Source organism: Sorex fumeus, unplaced genomic scaffold, assembly GCF_029834395.1.
Source record: "Sorex fumeus unplaced genomic scaffold, SorFum_2.1 ptg000003l, whole genome shotgun sequence".
In the NCBI taxonomy this organism is placed as follows: domain Eukaryota; kingdom Metazoa; phylum Chordata; class Mammalia; order Eulipotyphla; family Soricidae; genus Sorex; species Sorex fumeus.
The window spans coordinates 3,280,047-3,295,904 of NW_026606060.1; the positions used below are offsets into that span (position 1 = coordinate 3,280,047).

General features: G+C 47.3%; 1 protein-coding gene across 1 annotated transcript in view; it reads right to left on the bottom strand.

Annotated features, from left to right (window-relative positions):
* Window positions 1-10,993: 10,993 nt before the first annotated feature.
* The window catches only part of PPP1R21 (protein phosphatase 1 regulatory subunit 21), an 82,368-nt gene continuing 77,503 nt past the window's right edge, over window positions 10,994-15,858 (bottom strand). The window contains exon 22 of the mRNA XM_056114774.1: window positions 10,994-11,638. Coding sequence (XP_055970749.1) covers window positions 11,609-11,638 — 30 coding nt within the window. The 3' untranslated portion in view covers window positions 10,994-11,608. The remainder of the gene's footprint in view (window positions 11,639-15,858) is intronic.

Here is a 15,858-nt window from a genome sequence, read left to right on the forward strand (position 1 = left end):
GATGTCTCACTATTAAAAATTTTTTTTAAAATTAAAAAATAAATAAATAAAATAATAAAATAAAAAGATAATAAAGCAAAGGAACATTTTGACACAAGGGGTGTCCTATTTGCTGTTTCCAGAGCCCAGTAGATCAAAGGGACCCCGTAAATCCTCACAGGCTCCAAACAGCTACAGAGGAACGTTGGTTTAATGGAAGGAAGATTGGTTGCCATCTTAGAAAGAGGACGTGGGCCAAAAGCAGAGAATACAAGCGCTGCCGAGTGTGGCTGCGGGCTTTGTCCCCAAGGTTCTTGCAGGAGGGGTCTTGTTTGGGACATCGGAGGGGTCTTGTTGGGGACACCGGAGGGGTTTTGTTGGGGATACCAGAGGGGTCTTGTTGGGGACACCGGAGGGGTCTCGTTGGGGACACCGGAGGGGTCTTGTTGGGGACACCGGAGGGGTCTTGTTGGGGACACCGGAGGGGTCTTGTTGGAGACACTGGAGGGGTCTTGTTTGGGACATCGGAGGGGTCTTGTTGGGGACACCGGAGGGGTCTTGTTGGGGACACTGGAGGGGTCTTGTTGGGGACACCGGAGGGGTCTTGTTGGGGATACCGGAGGGGTCTTGTTGGGGACACCGGAGGGGTCTTGTTGGGGACACTGGAGGGGTCTTGTTGGGGACATTGGAGGGGCCTTGTTGGGGACACTGGACGGGTTTTTTGAGAATACTGGAGGGGTCTTGTTGGGGACACCAGAGAGGTCTTTTTGGGGACACCGGAGGGGTCTTGTTGGGGATACTGGAGGGGTCTTGTTGGGGACACTGGAGGGGTCTTGTTGGGGTTACTGGAGGGCTGGAGGCACAGCGGGATCCACTTCCCATACTTGGAGTCCCAGTAAGACTTGTCATTGGATTTCTGCTAAGACACCCTGCGCAGACTGGGACATTCTCCAGACTCCCTGGAACTAGGTGTCCCCAGCTTCTCTCACCTGGACAGCGACACCGGAAACAACAGACTTGACGAACGAACAGTGGCCTTGCATTTAGCTAAGGCACAGAGAGCATCTGTTAAACTGTCGTCTGAGGGAGAGCCCTGAGTCACAGGTAGCACACTCAGTGAAAGCAATCTGGGACCCTCGACAATACTGCAGAGCAAACAGTCCAAAAAGGTTTCCGTGACCCGATAGAACTGGGTTTGGACTGTCTTAGAGAACGTGCTCTCTGCTGTGGCATTTGGCATTCCCCAGAGTTGAGACTTGCATGCGCCAGATTTACTTCTTGTAACCCCACCTCATTGTTCCCAAAGGGGCCTTTCCGGCAGTATCTTTTGTACCAAAATCTGGTGGTGGGGTCTAAGAGACTACACAGCAGGTAAGGTGTTTGCCTTGCACACAGTCAACCTGGGTTCTATCCCCAGCACCCCATATTGTCCCCTGAGCCATCCAGGACTAAGCCTGAGCACAGAGCCAGGAGTGAGCCCTGAGCACTGCTGGGTGTGCCCTCTCCACCCCCCAAATCCCAGCCAAAAAATGTCTGGTAATGAGCAGCTCTGTAGCTAAACCACCAGATCCGCCCACTGCCAATCACAATTTGGTTTGATTCCACTTCCTAGTCTCACCGTTCCTTACAATAAGGAGACCCCCGACTCCACATTCTGCTTTCTATTAAAAGGTTTCTCTTTCTGGGGCTAGAGTGATAGTACCATGGGTAGTGTGCTTGCTCTGCGTGCAGCTGACCTGGGTTCGATCCCTGCAAATCGTATGGCTCCCTGATCTCTGTCAGAAGAGATCTCTGAGCACATAGCCAGGAGTAGGACTGAGTTCCACCAGGTGTGGCTCAACAAACAATAGCAAAAACCAAATAAATAGACAAATGAATAATCGAAAACAAATAAGAGGTTTCCCTTCTCTGCAGTTTTTTTCCACAAAAAATATTTAGAACCTGGCAAGACATCCCCAGAATCTTTAGATTTGACCTAGTAATGTGACTTACGCGGGAGAGCCTGGCAGGCTCCCTGCGGCGTATTCAATATGCCAAAAACAGTAACAATAACAGGTCTCATTCCCGTGACCCTGAAAGAGCCTCCAATTGTTGGAAAAGACGAGTAAGGAGAGGCTGCTAAAATCCCAGGGCTGGTAAAAATTAAAACTAAATAAATAAATTTAAAAGAAATCTCAGGGCTGGGATAAATGGAGATGTTACTGGCGCCCGCTCGAGTAAATCCATGAACAACGGAATGACAGTGATACAGTGAATGTGACTTGGAAGAACTCAAAACTCAAATTAGAGACTATCAGCTCCAATAAGTTTGCAGGCACGCCTGTTTGGAAAGGGGACTTAGCTGGGACAAGGGAGGACTTCAGAGACAAGCCTCGCCCTTCTACTTGGAAGAACATTCCTCTCTAAGACCCCACAGAACTAAGTTCTGGCCATTTTGCAACATTCATTCCTGACAGAGTAAGGGCATTTTGTAAACCACATAAGAAAAGATATATATATCTCCTAGGGATGCCTTCAGCAGTGAAATTAAACAGTCGAAAGAAGGGGAATGCTGCCATTTGAAATGCATTCTGGTCTGGTATTGAAGACAATATTGCTGTTTTTTGGAATCTTTACAAAATTTATTGGTCTTACCCAGTGATGCTTGGGTGCTGCTCCTGGCTCAGGCTCCCAAAGCTGGATCATGAAGTGCCAGAGATGGAATTCACTTGCAAAACGGTGCCCTCCAGCACTCTGAGCTGCCTTCCCAGCCCCCCAATACTATTTTCAAACAACTTTTTCTGGGAGGAAACCGGGATACTCTTTAGATAGAAATTTTCAGCAATAAATAGAAAATCAATATCTTCACTAAAAATACCAAATGCGATCAACTGACATTTGGGGACTGACAATCGATTCAGAATGGCCCAAGATTGGCTCTCATCTGTCCTGGGGATGGAGCCTTCTTTAGAGGGGCTTACACTGACAATACCAACCAATCCCCCAAATGATCACATTTGCATCTATTAGACATCAACTGAACACAAGACTTTTGCTAGCCATTGTGGGGGAATAAGTACAAGGCAGGATTCCTGCCCCTGGCACCTGCAGCACCGATGAAAATGATGACAGGAGATGTGTGGACAATTACACACAACACAGAGGTGTCCTGAAAAAAAATGCAAAAAGCTAGGACAATGGGGAGGGTCTTGCTTGTAGCCAACTTGGGTTCAATCCTGGGCACACCATATGGTTCCCCGAGCACCACCAGGAACAATTTCTGAGTGTAGAGCCAGGAGTAAGCCCTGAGCATTGCCAGGTGTGGCCCAAAGACCAATTAAAAAAAATACACAAAGCTGGAGAGACACACATACACACGTAGAGACAGAAAGACAGGGGGTGATGTAGGGGGGAGAGACAGAGACAGAGACAGAAACAGAGACAGAGAGAATCCTTTAACAGATGCCCAGGATGTGACATTTCGTGCTGTTAACTGTGTTTCGTGTTTCTATTCTGGTACTAATGGGCGTCAGCACAGGGCAAGTCCATTGGTGACCAGGGGGCAGTGGGATGAGCTAAAACAAACGACAAGGATGGAAGGGGTAGGTGTGTCTGCAGGGGCCCCCACAGACAGTGGCCCTCCCTTCAGGAAAGTCCTTCTGATGGTCTAGAGCCATTTCCTTCAGTGGCGGGAAGAAGGGCCCTGGGTTGTCTTGTTCTGTGCTGTGATTGCTAGTGAATTTCCTAATTTGGAACTAAACTGCTTAAACAACTTCAGGCTGAGGCAAAGCTCCTTGACGAGCTCAGTTCATCACCATGGTGTCGAGGACATGGCCTGTGGCCGAGAACAGAAGCTTCCTGTCCTGTCGCAGAACAGACCACTCCTTGTTAGGGGAGCGCGTCCCGGCAGCATCAGACAAGCTGCCGTCTTCAAATGGTCAAGCTGGAGGAGTCGGAAGCGGACTCCTTTAATAGCGGGAGCAACCTCCAGGATTAATGCGACATCATGCACAGCTCAGAAATACACATCATCCTCCCTGAGGTAAAAGGCAGTCATTTGTGGTGACTTGGAGGAGTCATTTCAATCATTTTTGGGGTTTTGGGGTGATTTTCTTTCTTTTTTTCCTTCTTTTTTTTTTTTTTTTTTTTTTTTTGCTTTTTGGGTCACATCAGTGATACTCAGGGATTACTCTGGGCTTTGAATTCAGGAATTACTCCTGACGGTGCTTGGGGATGCTGGGAATCGAACCCAGGTTGGCTGCATGCAAGGCAAACGCCCTACCCACTGTGCTATCTTTCCAGCCCTGGAGGGGGTGGAGGGTGATTTTCTTAGCTAATTGGTTCCTTGTTTTATTTTTCTTTTTTCCCTCATTTCCTTTGGAATTGTGGGCTGAGTTTTTGGTTTAAGGAATATTAATTTGAAAATTCATTTTGTTAAAATTATCAGCTTGCTTCACTGTTAGGTTCTTACCAGAACTGGTGAATCCAGTTGTATCCCTTTGAAAAGGTCACTATATCTTTTAAATTTTTGGTTTTTTCTCTTTTGTTTTGGAGGCCACACCCATAGGTGCTCAGGGCTCTCTCCTGGTTCTGAGCTCAGGGCTCACTTCTGGTGATGCTCAGGGGTCTGTACAGAGGGCTGGGGCTCAAACCTGGGTCGGCTGCATGCAAGGCTGCATGTTCAACTGCTTCAGCCTCTTACTGTAGTTTTTAACAAGTAATAAGAGGAAGTATTCGGGGACAATGCAACAGGGTCAGACATATTACAGCAGTGACTACACACATTTGCATGTGGCTGACCCTGGCTTGATCCCTGGTGCCACATGGTTCTGAGCATCACGAGGTCGGGTCCCGGAACAGCCAGAGCAACCAGGTTACACTGCCTCACAGCATCACCTGAGGCCTTCACAGAACCACAGCCCTAGCTGGACGAGATTGCCAGGAGGGCCCAGGGTTCCTAAGCATGGCTCAGGAAACCTCCGAAGGTGAAAAGTCAAGTTAAAAACTCCGTAAGAGAATCGAATGCATGGTATTCCAAAAGGATGCGACCCATGCTCCCTGGGAGGTGCAGTTACCTGACCCATCACCCCCATCCCCACGCCATCCTTACCAACCTTTTTTTGGTTTTTCACTCATTTGGAATTTCTTTTAACATAAGCCTACGTTTTATTTAAAGTATTTTTATGTATTTTTAAGCTGGAATAAAGGCCAGAGATTCGCTCAGCAGCAGAACAGAAACTTCCTGGACAAGACCCTGGGTTCGATCCCTGGCACCGTGGGGTGTGGTCCTGGTGATCCCAATCTGCGGCCCTGGCAGTAGGCCCAGGGTTGGCCACATGAAAGGCAAACACCTTACCCGTTGTGCTATTGCTCCAGTCCCAACACCTATGTTCTTGATCCATTTCTTCAACGTCAAATTTTTGAGGCTGAACATATAGTAAGTTTATCAAGAAAAAGACCGACATGCCATTCCAGTGAGTTCAGCATATAAAATCTTCTCTAGGGCACAACGCAGGGCTGAGAAATGCTGGAACATCTTTGATTTACTCTCCTTCTCTCCTCAGTTAACTGCAGTCAGCTGCTTGCACCTCTGCTCAGGCCCTAGCTGAAAGTCACCCCTCAGGACCCACTTCTCACAAAAGAGCACTAAACAGAACGATTCTTGAGCGAGGGGGGCTGCAAACTCGGGGCCAAGGGAGCCCTAAGCACTGGAATGGGAGCACAGGAGAGGGCGACACCTGGGGCCCAGGGTGGGGAGGAGGGAGATGGCGCGGCAGCATGGGGCCGGCACTATGGCCCAGTAGTCAGAGCCAGTGCAGCAGGGAGAAAAGGCTCTTACAGGGGAAGGCAGCTGGTACCCAGCCCAGTGTGACCTCAGTAGGAGGAGTAATGCCTGGGAGAGAATTTAAGAATAAACTACAATAGCTACCATTGAAAACACAGTAAATAAATCCCCCCTCCCCCACCCCCCCTCACACACACAGCTTTAACAGTGCCAGGGATCAAACCAGGTACCTGGAAATAAGACATATTTTAATTAGTTATTGTTTTTTGGTGTTACTCAGGGCTTACTCCTGGCTCTGCACTCAGGAATCACCCTTGGTGGTGCTTAGGGACCATATGGGATGCCAGGGATGGGACGTTGGCTGTGTGCAAGGCAAGCGCCTACCCACTGAATTATCTCTCTGGCCCCATATTAATAATTTAAAAGAGGAAACTATTAACTCCAGGAAGAACAGAGAACTGCAAAGTAACCATCGTACATCTCACTACTGTGCTACCACCAGCATTTAAATAATCTTAATAAAGTATATACTGGCTTAATCAAAATATTGATACAACTATTTGCAGATAGACAAAGTGTGTAACTGTGAGTGAGGGGGGGAGAGTGATGGGAGGAACAGCAGCAAACACTCATTTTACAGCTGTGAAGTCAACTGATTCTGCCGTTTGGAAACGAGGGCACAGATGCCAGCAGAGAAGCATTTTCTCTGGGAAGCGGAATGGTGAAAGTTCAGGGGCTATTATTCCATATGTTTTTTGCCGTGATTTGTTTGGGGTTTTATTTAATTTGGTTTTCAAGACACAGTCAATGTGCTCAGGGGTACTCCTGGTTTGGTGCTCAAGGGGTGGGAAGCTTTCCCTGTACTGCTTGGGGGACCATGGCAGGGAGGACAGTTGGGGCTCCCACCCACAAAGAAGGCGTCCTAGCCCCCTAAGTGACTGATCTCCACACCCTGGCTTGTGTTTGCTAAGGAGAAGCATTTTTAAATAGCTCAGCTCAAACTGCGCTCATGACGGACATCTGGTCCTTCGTCTGATCAGATGACAGCCCGTTATCATTGCTTACGAGCAGCCCCATCTCAGAGCGTCCCAGGAGACGATAACCAAATCATGGGTGTAACGTGCATTTCCACCATCACTCTTGTCCTGCTGGTGGCTAAGAGCCCAAAGGGCATGTGAGCAGCGTGTCCTCAGAATGAGCACATGGCAGCATGCAACACTCATTCCTGGGGCGAATGATGAAACAGGTGAGAGAGAGGTAAAGCCGATGGACACTTGCCACTCGTGTAGTGTTCGTACGTATTTATAAATACTCAGAAGTCTGGAGAAGCACAGCACTGACCTTAAGGCAGTCCAGGAAAACCAGCAAGCTTTTTAATGGGTAAAAGATGAAGCAAGAGCTGATATAGCACAGCAGGTAGGGCATTTGCCCTGCACACAGCCGACCCGAGTTCAATTCCCAGTATCCCATATGGTCACCCAAGCACTGCCAGGAGTAATTCCTGAGGGCAGAGCCAGGAGTAACCCCTGTGCATCGCTGGGTGTGACCCAAGAAGCAAAAAAAAAAAAAAAGATGAAGCGAGACAGGCAAGTGTACATGACAACTGACAGGGGTATAAGCATGCATACACATCTATTTTCATGTATATTAGACAATTCTCTTAAAAAAGAAGAGCAAGAAATGCAGATCTGGGGAGAGAGCTCGAAGGGCTACTGCTCCAGTGTCCGAGAGAGAGAGAGAGAGAGAGAGAGAGAGAGAGAGAGAGAGAGAGAGAGAGAGAGAGAGAGAAAGAGAAAGAAGGAAAAGGGAGAAACTGGTCAGTGGTTGGACAATGTTATGTGGGAGTTGAGGGTAGTTAAGATAGAGGAGGGTCCATTATGACAATACTAGTTGAAAATGATTGTTCTGGATAAGAACTGAATGTTGAAAGCAGGTAAAGGGAAAGACATGATAACCTTTCAGCATCTGTATCGCTGAACCATGATACCTAAAATGAGTAAGAGAAAGAGAGAGCTGCCTGCCACAGAGGCAGGCTAGGCTGGGGGTGGCTTGATGGGGTGGGAGGGAAACTGGGGACACTAGTGCTGGGAAATTACACTGGTTGGGGAGATGGATGTTGGGACATCGTATGACTGAAATGCAATCAAGAACAATTTGATAATGTTCTATCTTACAGTGATTCGATAAAAATATTAAAAAATAAAAACTAGCTTTTTTTATGGGCATTTTGGAAGAACTGAGAGTAACACAGGTGGGGAACTTGCCTTGGATGGAGCTGACAGTGGTTCAAGTCCCAGCACCCCAGATGGTCTCCTTGCCAGGAGTGATCCCCGAGTGCAGTGGCAGGAGAAAGCCAGGTGTGGCAGAAAAAAACGAAAAAGGGAGTTTGGGGTTGGGGACATAGTTCAGTGGTAGAGTGTTCACCTAGTAAATGTGAGGCCCAGGGTTTGATCCCCAGCACCATAAAAAATAAAAGGGGAGATGGGACAATTTTTCCAGAGAATCAAAATCACCTCTATAGTCCTGCCCTGTTCCTCGGCCTAGGAAAGCTCCCACTGAGCTCTCAGAATGGCCGGTGGCCTCAGGCAGGGTTTGCGGCACTGGACACGAGGCAGGGTGGCTTGGGGGCGCAGGCCTGGAGCTCTCTTGCAGCTCACAGCGGGTGAGATTCGAATCTCAGCATCAAGCAAAACAGAAGAAGGGAAAACAAGTCCAAGATTTCCATTTCAGTCTAAGAGATAAAGAGGGCTATCAGTCCTGAAAGCAAAACTCCCCTTTTTCTCCCCCCAACACCCCGACACATGCCGAGCACATGGAGAAAGACAAGGGAGCTAAAGTGAGCGTGTCGCATGTGGCTCTATGGAGACCGTCTGGTCAAAGGACAGAGTTCTAGGAGGGAAGTGGCCCAGACAGCAGGGGCCCAGGCTCTATTCACAACAGAAAGTAAGAAGCTAAAATCTAGGGACACGCAAAGGTAGGGGTATACGGTAGGACAAGAGAACCAAGGAGCTAATGAGGCAAGGGTGAATCTGAGGTGACTGTCCATTGTCACTTCTAATTCGAAGTTTGGTGCTCCCGCTCAGCCTTCTCTGGCAAGCTTGTTCAGGCCCAAATCCCTCACTTCATCCCTGACGCTTGTCTTTCTCCCACAAGCCACATCCCACCAAACACTCCTGGCGACAGTCACTCGATGCCAGGCAGTGTTCCGGGTAAACAGAGAGCAGTGGAAATACAAGCTCAAAGCAGCCACCGTGGGGGCGAAGCCACAGGACAGCAGGGAGGGCATCTACTCAGCTGACCCAGGCTCGATTCCCGACATCTCACATGGTTCCCCAAGCACCGCCAGCAGTGATCCCTGAGCCAGGAGTAAGTCCTGAGCACTGCCAGGGGTAGCCCCAAACAGAATATCTGCCCCTGAAGAACTGTATCTTCTAGAGGTACAATCAGAAAATAAATAAGAAAAACAAGCAAAACCATATTGTATCTGATTATGTAAATACTATGGACCAAAAGCAGCAAAGAGGAATGGAACTGGAGGGGGAAGATTACAGGTTTGATTAGTGTCAGCATATCTTAAAGTCAGCAAATTCCATCAACTTTCTTTTTCTTTTTGGGTCACACCCAGCCATGCACAAGGGTTACTCCTGGCTCTGCACTCAGGAATTACTCCTGACAGTGCTGGAGGACCATATGGGATGCTGAGAATCGAACCCAGGTCGACCGCGTGCAAGGCAAACGCCCTACCCGCTGTGCTATCGCTCCAGCCCCGTATCTTATCAATTTTATCTTCAAAATGAATCTAGAAATAATCTTCACACAACTTCCATGGGCAAGAAAAACCATCTCGCACTGCCATCCCAGGATGGCAACTAACAGCCTCTGCTCTTATAGCCCAGAATCTGTTCTCAGCGAAGCAGGCAACAATTCCGTTACTGAGTCGGTCAGTCGGTCCGTTACTCAGTCGTCTCAGACCTCCCAGGGGGCCTAGAAACAGACAGACCCTTCAGCTTCACTGCCATGGAACACGATTCTGGCAGGGCCTAGAAGCCCCGAGTTATAATGAAGTGAATCAGGTGCTTGTTGGAGTTTTCCCACAGTGCTCAGGAGTCCTGGTAGCTGCTGGTTCCATTGAGAGAGGACCGAAGCTGGGTAGGCTACTAAAAGAGAAAGAGCAAACAGGCTCAGGACTTGAAAACCTGGGAAGAAGGGGACAAAAATGATTCCCTGAGATGTCCCGGCAGGAGCAAACGCTTTCATTCCTTAAAGACTCAGAGACAAGCAGAGCGCCCCCAGGGCAGGCAATGCCGGCTGAGGGCAGAAGCCAACCAATGGGCCCTCCTGTAAGCAGATGGAGGCCAGGGATGAGCAAACTCAGCTCAGCAAGCCACACCACGATAGTGCAGCTCAGCAAGCCACACTGCGATAGCACAGCGGTTAGGGCGTTTGTCTTGCATGCGGCCGCCCCGGGTTATAGCCCCAGTCTCCCAGATGGTCCCTCGAGCAGGGCCAGGAGTAATTCCTGAGTTCAGAGCCAGGAGTAACTCCCGTGCACTGCTGGATGTGGCACCCAAACAAACAAACAAACAACAGCAAAAAGTACCTTCTGGAAGGGGATTAGTAACTGTCTAGAAAGAAATGCTCCATCAACAGACATCTATCTAGCTACACAGAGGCCGGGGCTAGGGAGGAATCTCAGCTATTGATCAGGGCTTAGGAATGGAATAAAATAGGCCCGTTCAAGCTATGTCTGTTAAGTCAGGAGCAATAGGACTGGAGCGATAGCACAGCGGGTTGGGCATTTGCTTTGCACACAGCCGACCGGATTCGAGTCCCAGCATCCCACCTGGTCCCCCAAGCACCGCCAGGAATAATCCCTGAGTGCATGAGCCAGGAGTAACCCCTGTGCATCTCTGGGTGTGACCTAAAAAGCTGAAAAAAAAAAAAGAAAAGAAAGGAGCAACATATTTCGGGTCTTGAGAATGGGGTGCCAGGCAAAGTGCCCTGAAAGGACAAAAGGAAATGACAAAATGTTTATGAAATAAGCCAAAGGAAGCCAGAAAGGGTTGAGGATCTGTGCCTGAAATACAGTTACAAATACCCGTTCGAGCAAAACTCAAAGCCTTAACAAAGGTTTACTTATACAATTAGTTCCATCTGAAAGTCAGATTTTTATCTAAGTCTATTTGGACCTGTAAATTTTACATAATCTATCTGGTTAATTTCATTATCAAGTATACATGGAGACTGGAGTTTGATATAAGTATGAATTTATTGACATCAATTTCCTTAAGTTATTATTCCAACACAGAGAGGGTACGGAAAAGCTAAAGACAATGATAATAAATCCACAAGATATGAATTTTGCAAGTCCCACTCCTTCAGAGAGAGAAAGAGAGCAGTATGCATATTTTTAAAAAGAATCTGGGAGACTGCTTTCAATTATAGCAAGTAATGACAATTTGACAATTTAAGCATTTTATCCAGAAACATATATCTATTCCATAGATACCAAATCGATTACCATATAATTGAGTTTGAAAATATACAAAATCTTTGTTGTTCTTACATACTGAAATTAAAACCTAATTTTAAAAAGTGCACGGTAAAAACAGCATTAAGGAAACCTACAATATCCATGGTATGTGTATTGTTTTCCATTTTACTGTCAACATCAAGTTCTGGTTTTGCCTTCCTGGTTACAAATGTATCTGACGACGCGTGCCCAGCCGTGGACAGCTGACGAGTCACTCGGTCCACAGTGCTCCAGCTTCCTGACGGCGGCCAGCGCTGGGCGCGGAGTCTGGCCCTGCAGCTCCCGGCAACAGTCGCAGCTCTGGAAGAAGTCAGCAGCCAGCTGTGTGCCAACTACCGGCCTTTGTTCTTCTTAGAATTTCCCTGCGCAGAGAAAAAACACCGACCGTAAGAACATAACCCCTAGCGAAGCAGTTCCCCTAGTTTATGAACCCATGTCGAGAAGTCTTGGAAAACTTTCTTTCCCAAGAGCGGAAGAGCTGATAGGAGCCTCGGCTGGTGTCTGCTCAGGCTGTTACCTTCAGCTCTTCGTGTTCTGAGCATGGACGATAAAGAAATAAAAAGGAAGCTATTGTGGATTTCTCCAATCTCAGAGAGTCATTTTGTTTCAAAGACAAGGGAGTGTATGACTTTTGAAACTGGCTCGTGAAATGTGAGTCTAAACACATTTCTTGGTTGGTTAATTAAATATCCTTCAAAGGTCCCACTAAGTCCTGATTCTGAGACTCTGTTTACCAATACCCCAAAGACGATGATTATCTGACAGGAGGGAGCTCTGGCTGAGAATGGCTTCCAAGGCAAATGTCCTCTCTCTGTCTAGTTCATGGGAATTTGGGCTTCCTAGTTTAACTTTGCTTCTTCCTGGAGTTCACTTTTTAGGAAAACAGTCTAATAAATTCCTATACTCAGCTATTAGGTACAAATATTGAGTTTTAAACATAAGTGGGCAATGTTTGCAGAATACAAATGTTAAGAGTAAGGTAACAGCAAACAGATGGTCTGGGATGTCACCCAGTACCCTCAGAAACCATGGCACGCAGCTGGAACTACAGCCAATGAAGTCACTAGTGAACAGGTAGGTGCAAGACACAGGGACACAGATGATGACAAGCTACAAAGTAAAGAGTAGACTTGAGTTGCAGTAATGACAAGTATTTTCATTATTTTTAGTTTTTTGGGGGGCCACACCCAGTGAAGCTCGGGGGTTATTTCGGGCTCTGCACTTAGGAATCACTCCTGGCACTTAGGATCACACCATATGCCATCCCAGGGGTAGAAGCTGCGTCTGCCACAAAGCAATCACTACAGCTGCTGAACTATCTCTCTACCCAGTGACAAGTGTTTGCTTTGGGGCCACGCCCTGCAGTGCTCAAGGACTCTGGCTCAGGGATTAGTCCTGGGAGCGCCCGGGGAACATAAAGGATGCCAGGGATCCAACTCGGATCCAGCTCAGGTTGACGTGTATTGTTGCTCTGGATCCATTTTATTTTTTTTATTTTTTAATGAAAAGAGAATATAGTTGTTGTCCAGAAGTACAATTCTTTTTTTAACCTTTATTTATTTTTAATTTTTATTAGTGAAACATTATGAAGTACAGTTGTGGACATTACAAGTTTTTGTGCTTGGGTTTCAGTTATATAATGATTGAGTACCCATCCCTCCACCAGTGTCCAGTCTCCACCACCACAGATCCGAGTATCCCTCCCCCATCCCACCCCGCCTCTGTGGCAGGGCATTCCCTTTTGTTCTCTCTCTCTTATTGGGTGTTGTGGTTTGCAAAAGAGGCAATGAGTGGCAATCATGTTCAGTCTATAGTCTACTTTCAGCATGCATCTCCCATCCTGGGAGGATCCTCCCAACACCCTTTACTTGGTGTTCCCTTCTCTATTGGAGCTGCCTTTTCCCCTAGCATGTGCGGCTGGACTCCAAGCCATGGAGTGAACCTCCTGGTACTTATCTCGACTATTCTTGGATGTTAGTCTCTTATTTTGTTACCTTATATTCCCCAGATAAATGCAATCTTTCTATGTCTGTCCCTCTCTTTCTGACTCATTTCACTTAGCATGATACTTTCCATGTAGTACCACTTGTATGTCAATTTCATGACTTCATCTTTTCTAACAGCTGCATAGTACTCCATTGTATAGATGTACCAAAGTTTCTTTAACCAGTCATCTGTTCTTGGGCACTCAGGCTTTTTCCAGATTTTGGCTATTGTGAACAGTGCAGCAATGAACATAAAAGTGCAGATGTCATTTTGACTGTACTTTTTTGCCTCTCCAGGATAAATTCCCAGGAGTGGTATTGCTGGGTCAAATGGGAGCTCAATTTCTAATTTTTTGAGAATCGTCCATACTGTTTTCCAAAGGACTGAACCAGTCGGCATTTCCACCAGCAGTGAAGGACAGTCCCTTTCTCGCCACATCCACGCCAACACTGGTTGCTTTTGTTCTTTTGGATGTGGGCCAGTCTCTGTGGTGTGAGATGATGATATCTCTTTGTTGTTTTCATCTGCATCTCCCTGATGATTAGTGATGTAGAGCATTTTCTCATGTGCCTTTTAGCCATTCTAGAATTCTTCTTTGAGAAAGTTTCTGTTCATTTCCTTGCCCCGCTTTTTGATGGGGTTGGATGTTTTCTTCTTGTGGAGTTCAACCAGTGCGGGTATTGGGTAAATATCCTTTCCCATTCTGTAGAATGTCTTTGTATTCTGGTCACTGTATCTTTTGAGGAGCATAAGCTTCCAAATTTAAGATAGTCCCATTTGTTTATCTGTTTCCACTTGCATCGTCAGTGGAGTGTCGTCTTTGAAGATACCGTTAGCCTCAATATCGTGGAGGGTTTTACCGACCTTGTCTTCAATGTACCTTAAGGATTTTGGCCTGATGTTAAGATCTTTAATCCAGTTTGATTTGACTTTTGTGCATGGTGTTAAGTCAAAATCTAAGCCCATTTTTTTTGCATGTGGTTGTCCAGTTATGTCTCTCTTTTATTTATTTTTCCACAGTTACAAAAGCATAGCATTTACTATTGTCTTTCTGTGCCCATACAAAAAGGACATTCTCTGCTGGCTGTCTCTCTTTTAAAGAACCTCCAGGGTCAGTGACCTTCGCTGGACTCAACATGGATCCTTCTCAATTCAGAACCCATAGTCTCCTGTGACTCTGCCCTCTGTCAAGTTAACTGACAGTCACTGCCACTCACTTTCAAATATCTGATGCGAAAACAGGCTTCCTTATACTACTCATCCTATTTTTTTTTTTAGCTTTTTGGGTCACACCCAGCGATGCACAGGGGTTACTCTTGGCTTTTCACTTAGGAGTTACTCCTGGTGGTGCTTGGGGGACCCAGATGGGATGCTGGGAACCGAACCTGGGTTGGCCCATGCAAGGCAAATGCCCTTCCCGCTGTACTATGGCTCTAGCCCCAGACTAGGAATAGAGCCTGGAGCTACTGCCCTACTTGGGTATCAATATGGAGAGGCCAGAGGCCTGAGGGAGGCATTCTTCAAGAATACCAACCCCCCACCCAACACTACCCCCAAGCTCAAGTTTCCTGAAGCCCAAGGAACATCAGCACCATAATCAACACCATACTGTCTGCTTCCAGTCTCCAGGAGATGTCCCAGAAAGCATCACTGACACGCTCCAGAGCAGCCACAGGACAATCAGTGTCACAAGATGATGCTGGAAACCGAAATTCTAGAAGACCGATCCCAATGCATTACCATCATCTACTTTCTGGGGAGAGCCCAGTTGCGCTGACGGTTGCCCCCCACACTGACCACGGTTAAAACAGCCACGCTTAACACAACCTCCTCCTCCAGGCCAGCACACAGCAGGGGCTCAGTAACGCCTGCTAGGCCAGCAAGAGCGTCACTAAGAGCAGAGGCCTGTGATCCCAGCTGGATTCCCGGCTGGAGGTGTCACAGAATCAGCGGAGTTACCCAAAATGGGCTAAGCACGGCACCAAGGCCTGGGTTTCCTGACACCCCTCCAGGTGTTACAACCACAGGTTTTACGAAGTCAAAGGACAAACTGCTTCTGCTTATAAAGGGGCCGGAGCAAAAGTCCGGCGGGGAAGGTGCTTGCCTTGCCTGCAGCTGACCCAGGTTTGATCCTCAGCATCCCATATGGCCCCTTGAGCACCGCCCAGAGTAATCCTGGAGTGTGGAGCCATCTGAGCATCGCTGGGTGTGCCCTCCCTCCCAAGCCCCCTCAAGAAAAAGGGTATGTTTCAGAATAAATCTGTAGAAGACTTTCATTCTTGAGCAGCCCCATTTTAGAATCGCATAAGAGCAGAGCCATCCAAGGCCTGAGAGACAGCACAGGAGCTAAGGTGCCTGCCTGCAGCCCACACCTCTGACACCCAGCATTGCATATGAATGGTCCCCTACACACAGCTAGGAGTGACCCCTGAATACTGCCCAAACCCCTCTCCATGCGCATGAAGAGAAAAAAAAAATAGAGCATTCCCCTGGAAGAGTCTTGTTCACTGATAACAACAGTCCCAGAAATACCAAAAAACAGAGGTACCCAGAAATCACAACTCTCGGCTCATGACTCAAAGAAAGTTGATTTAAC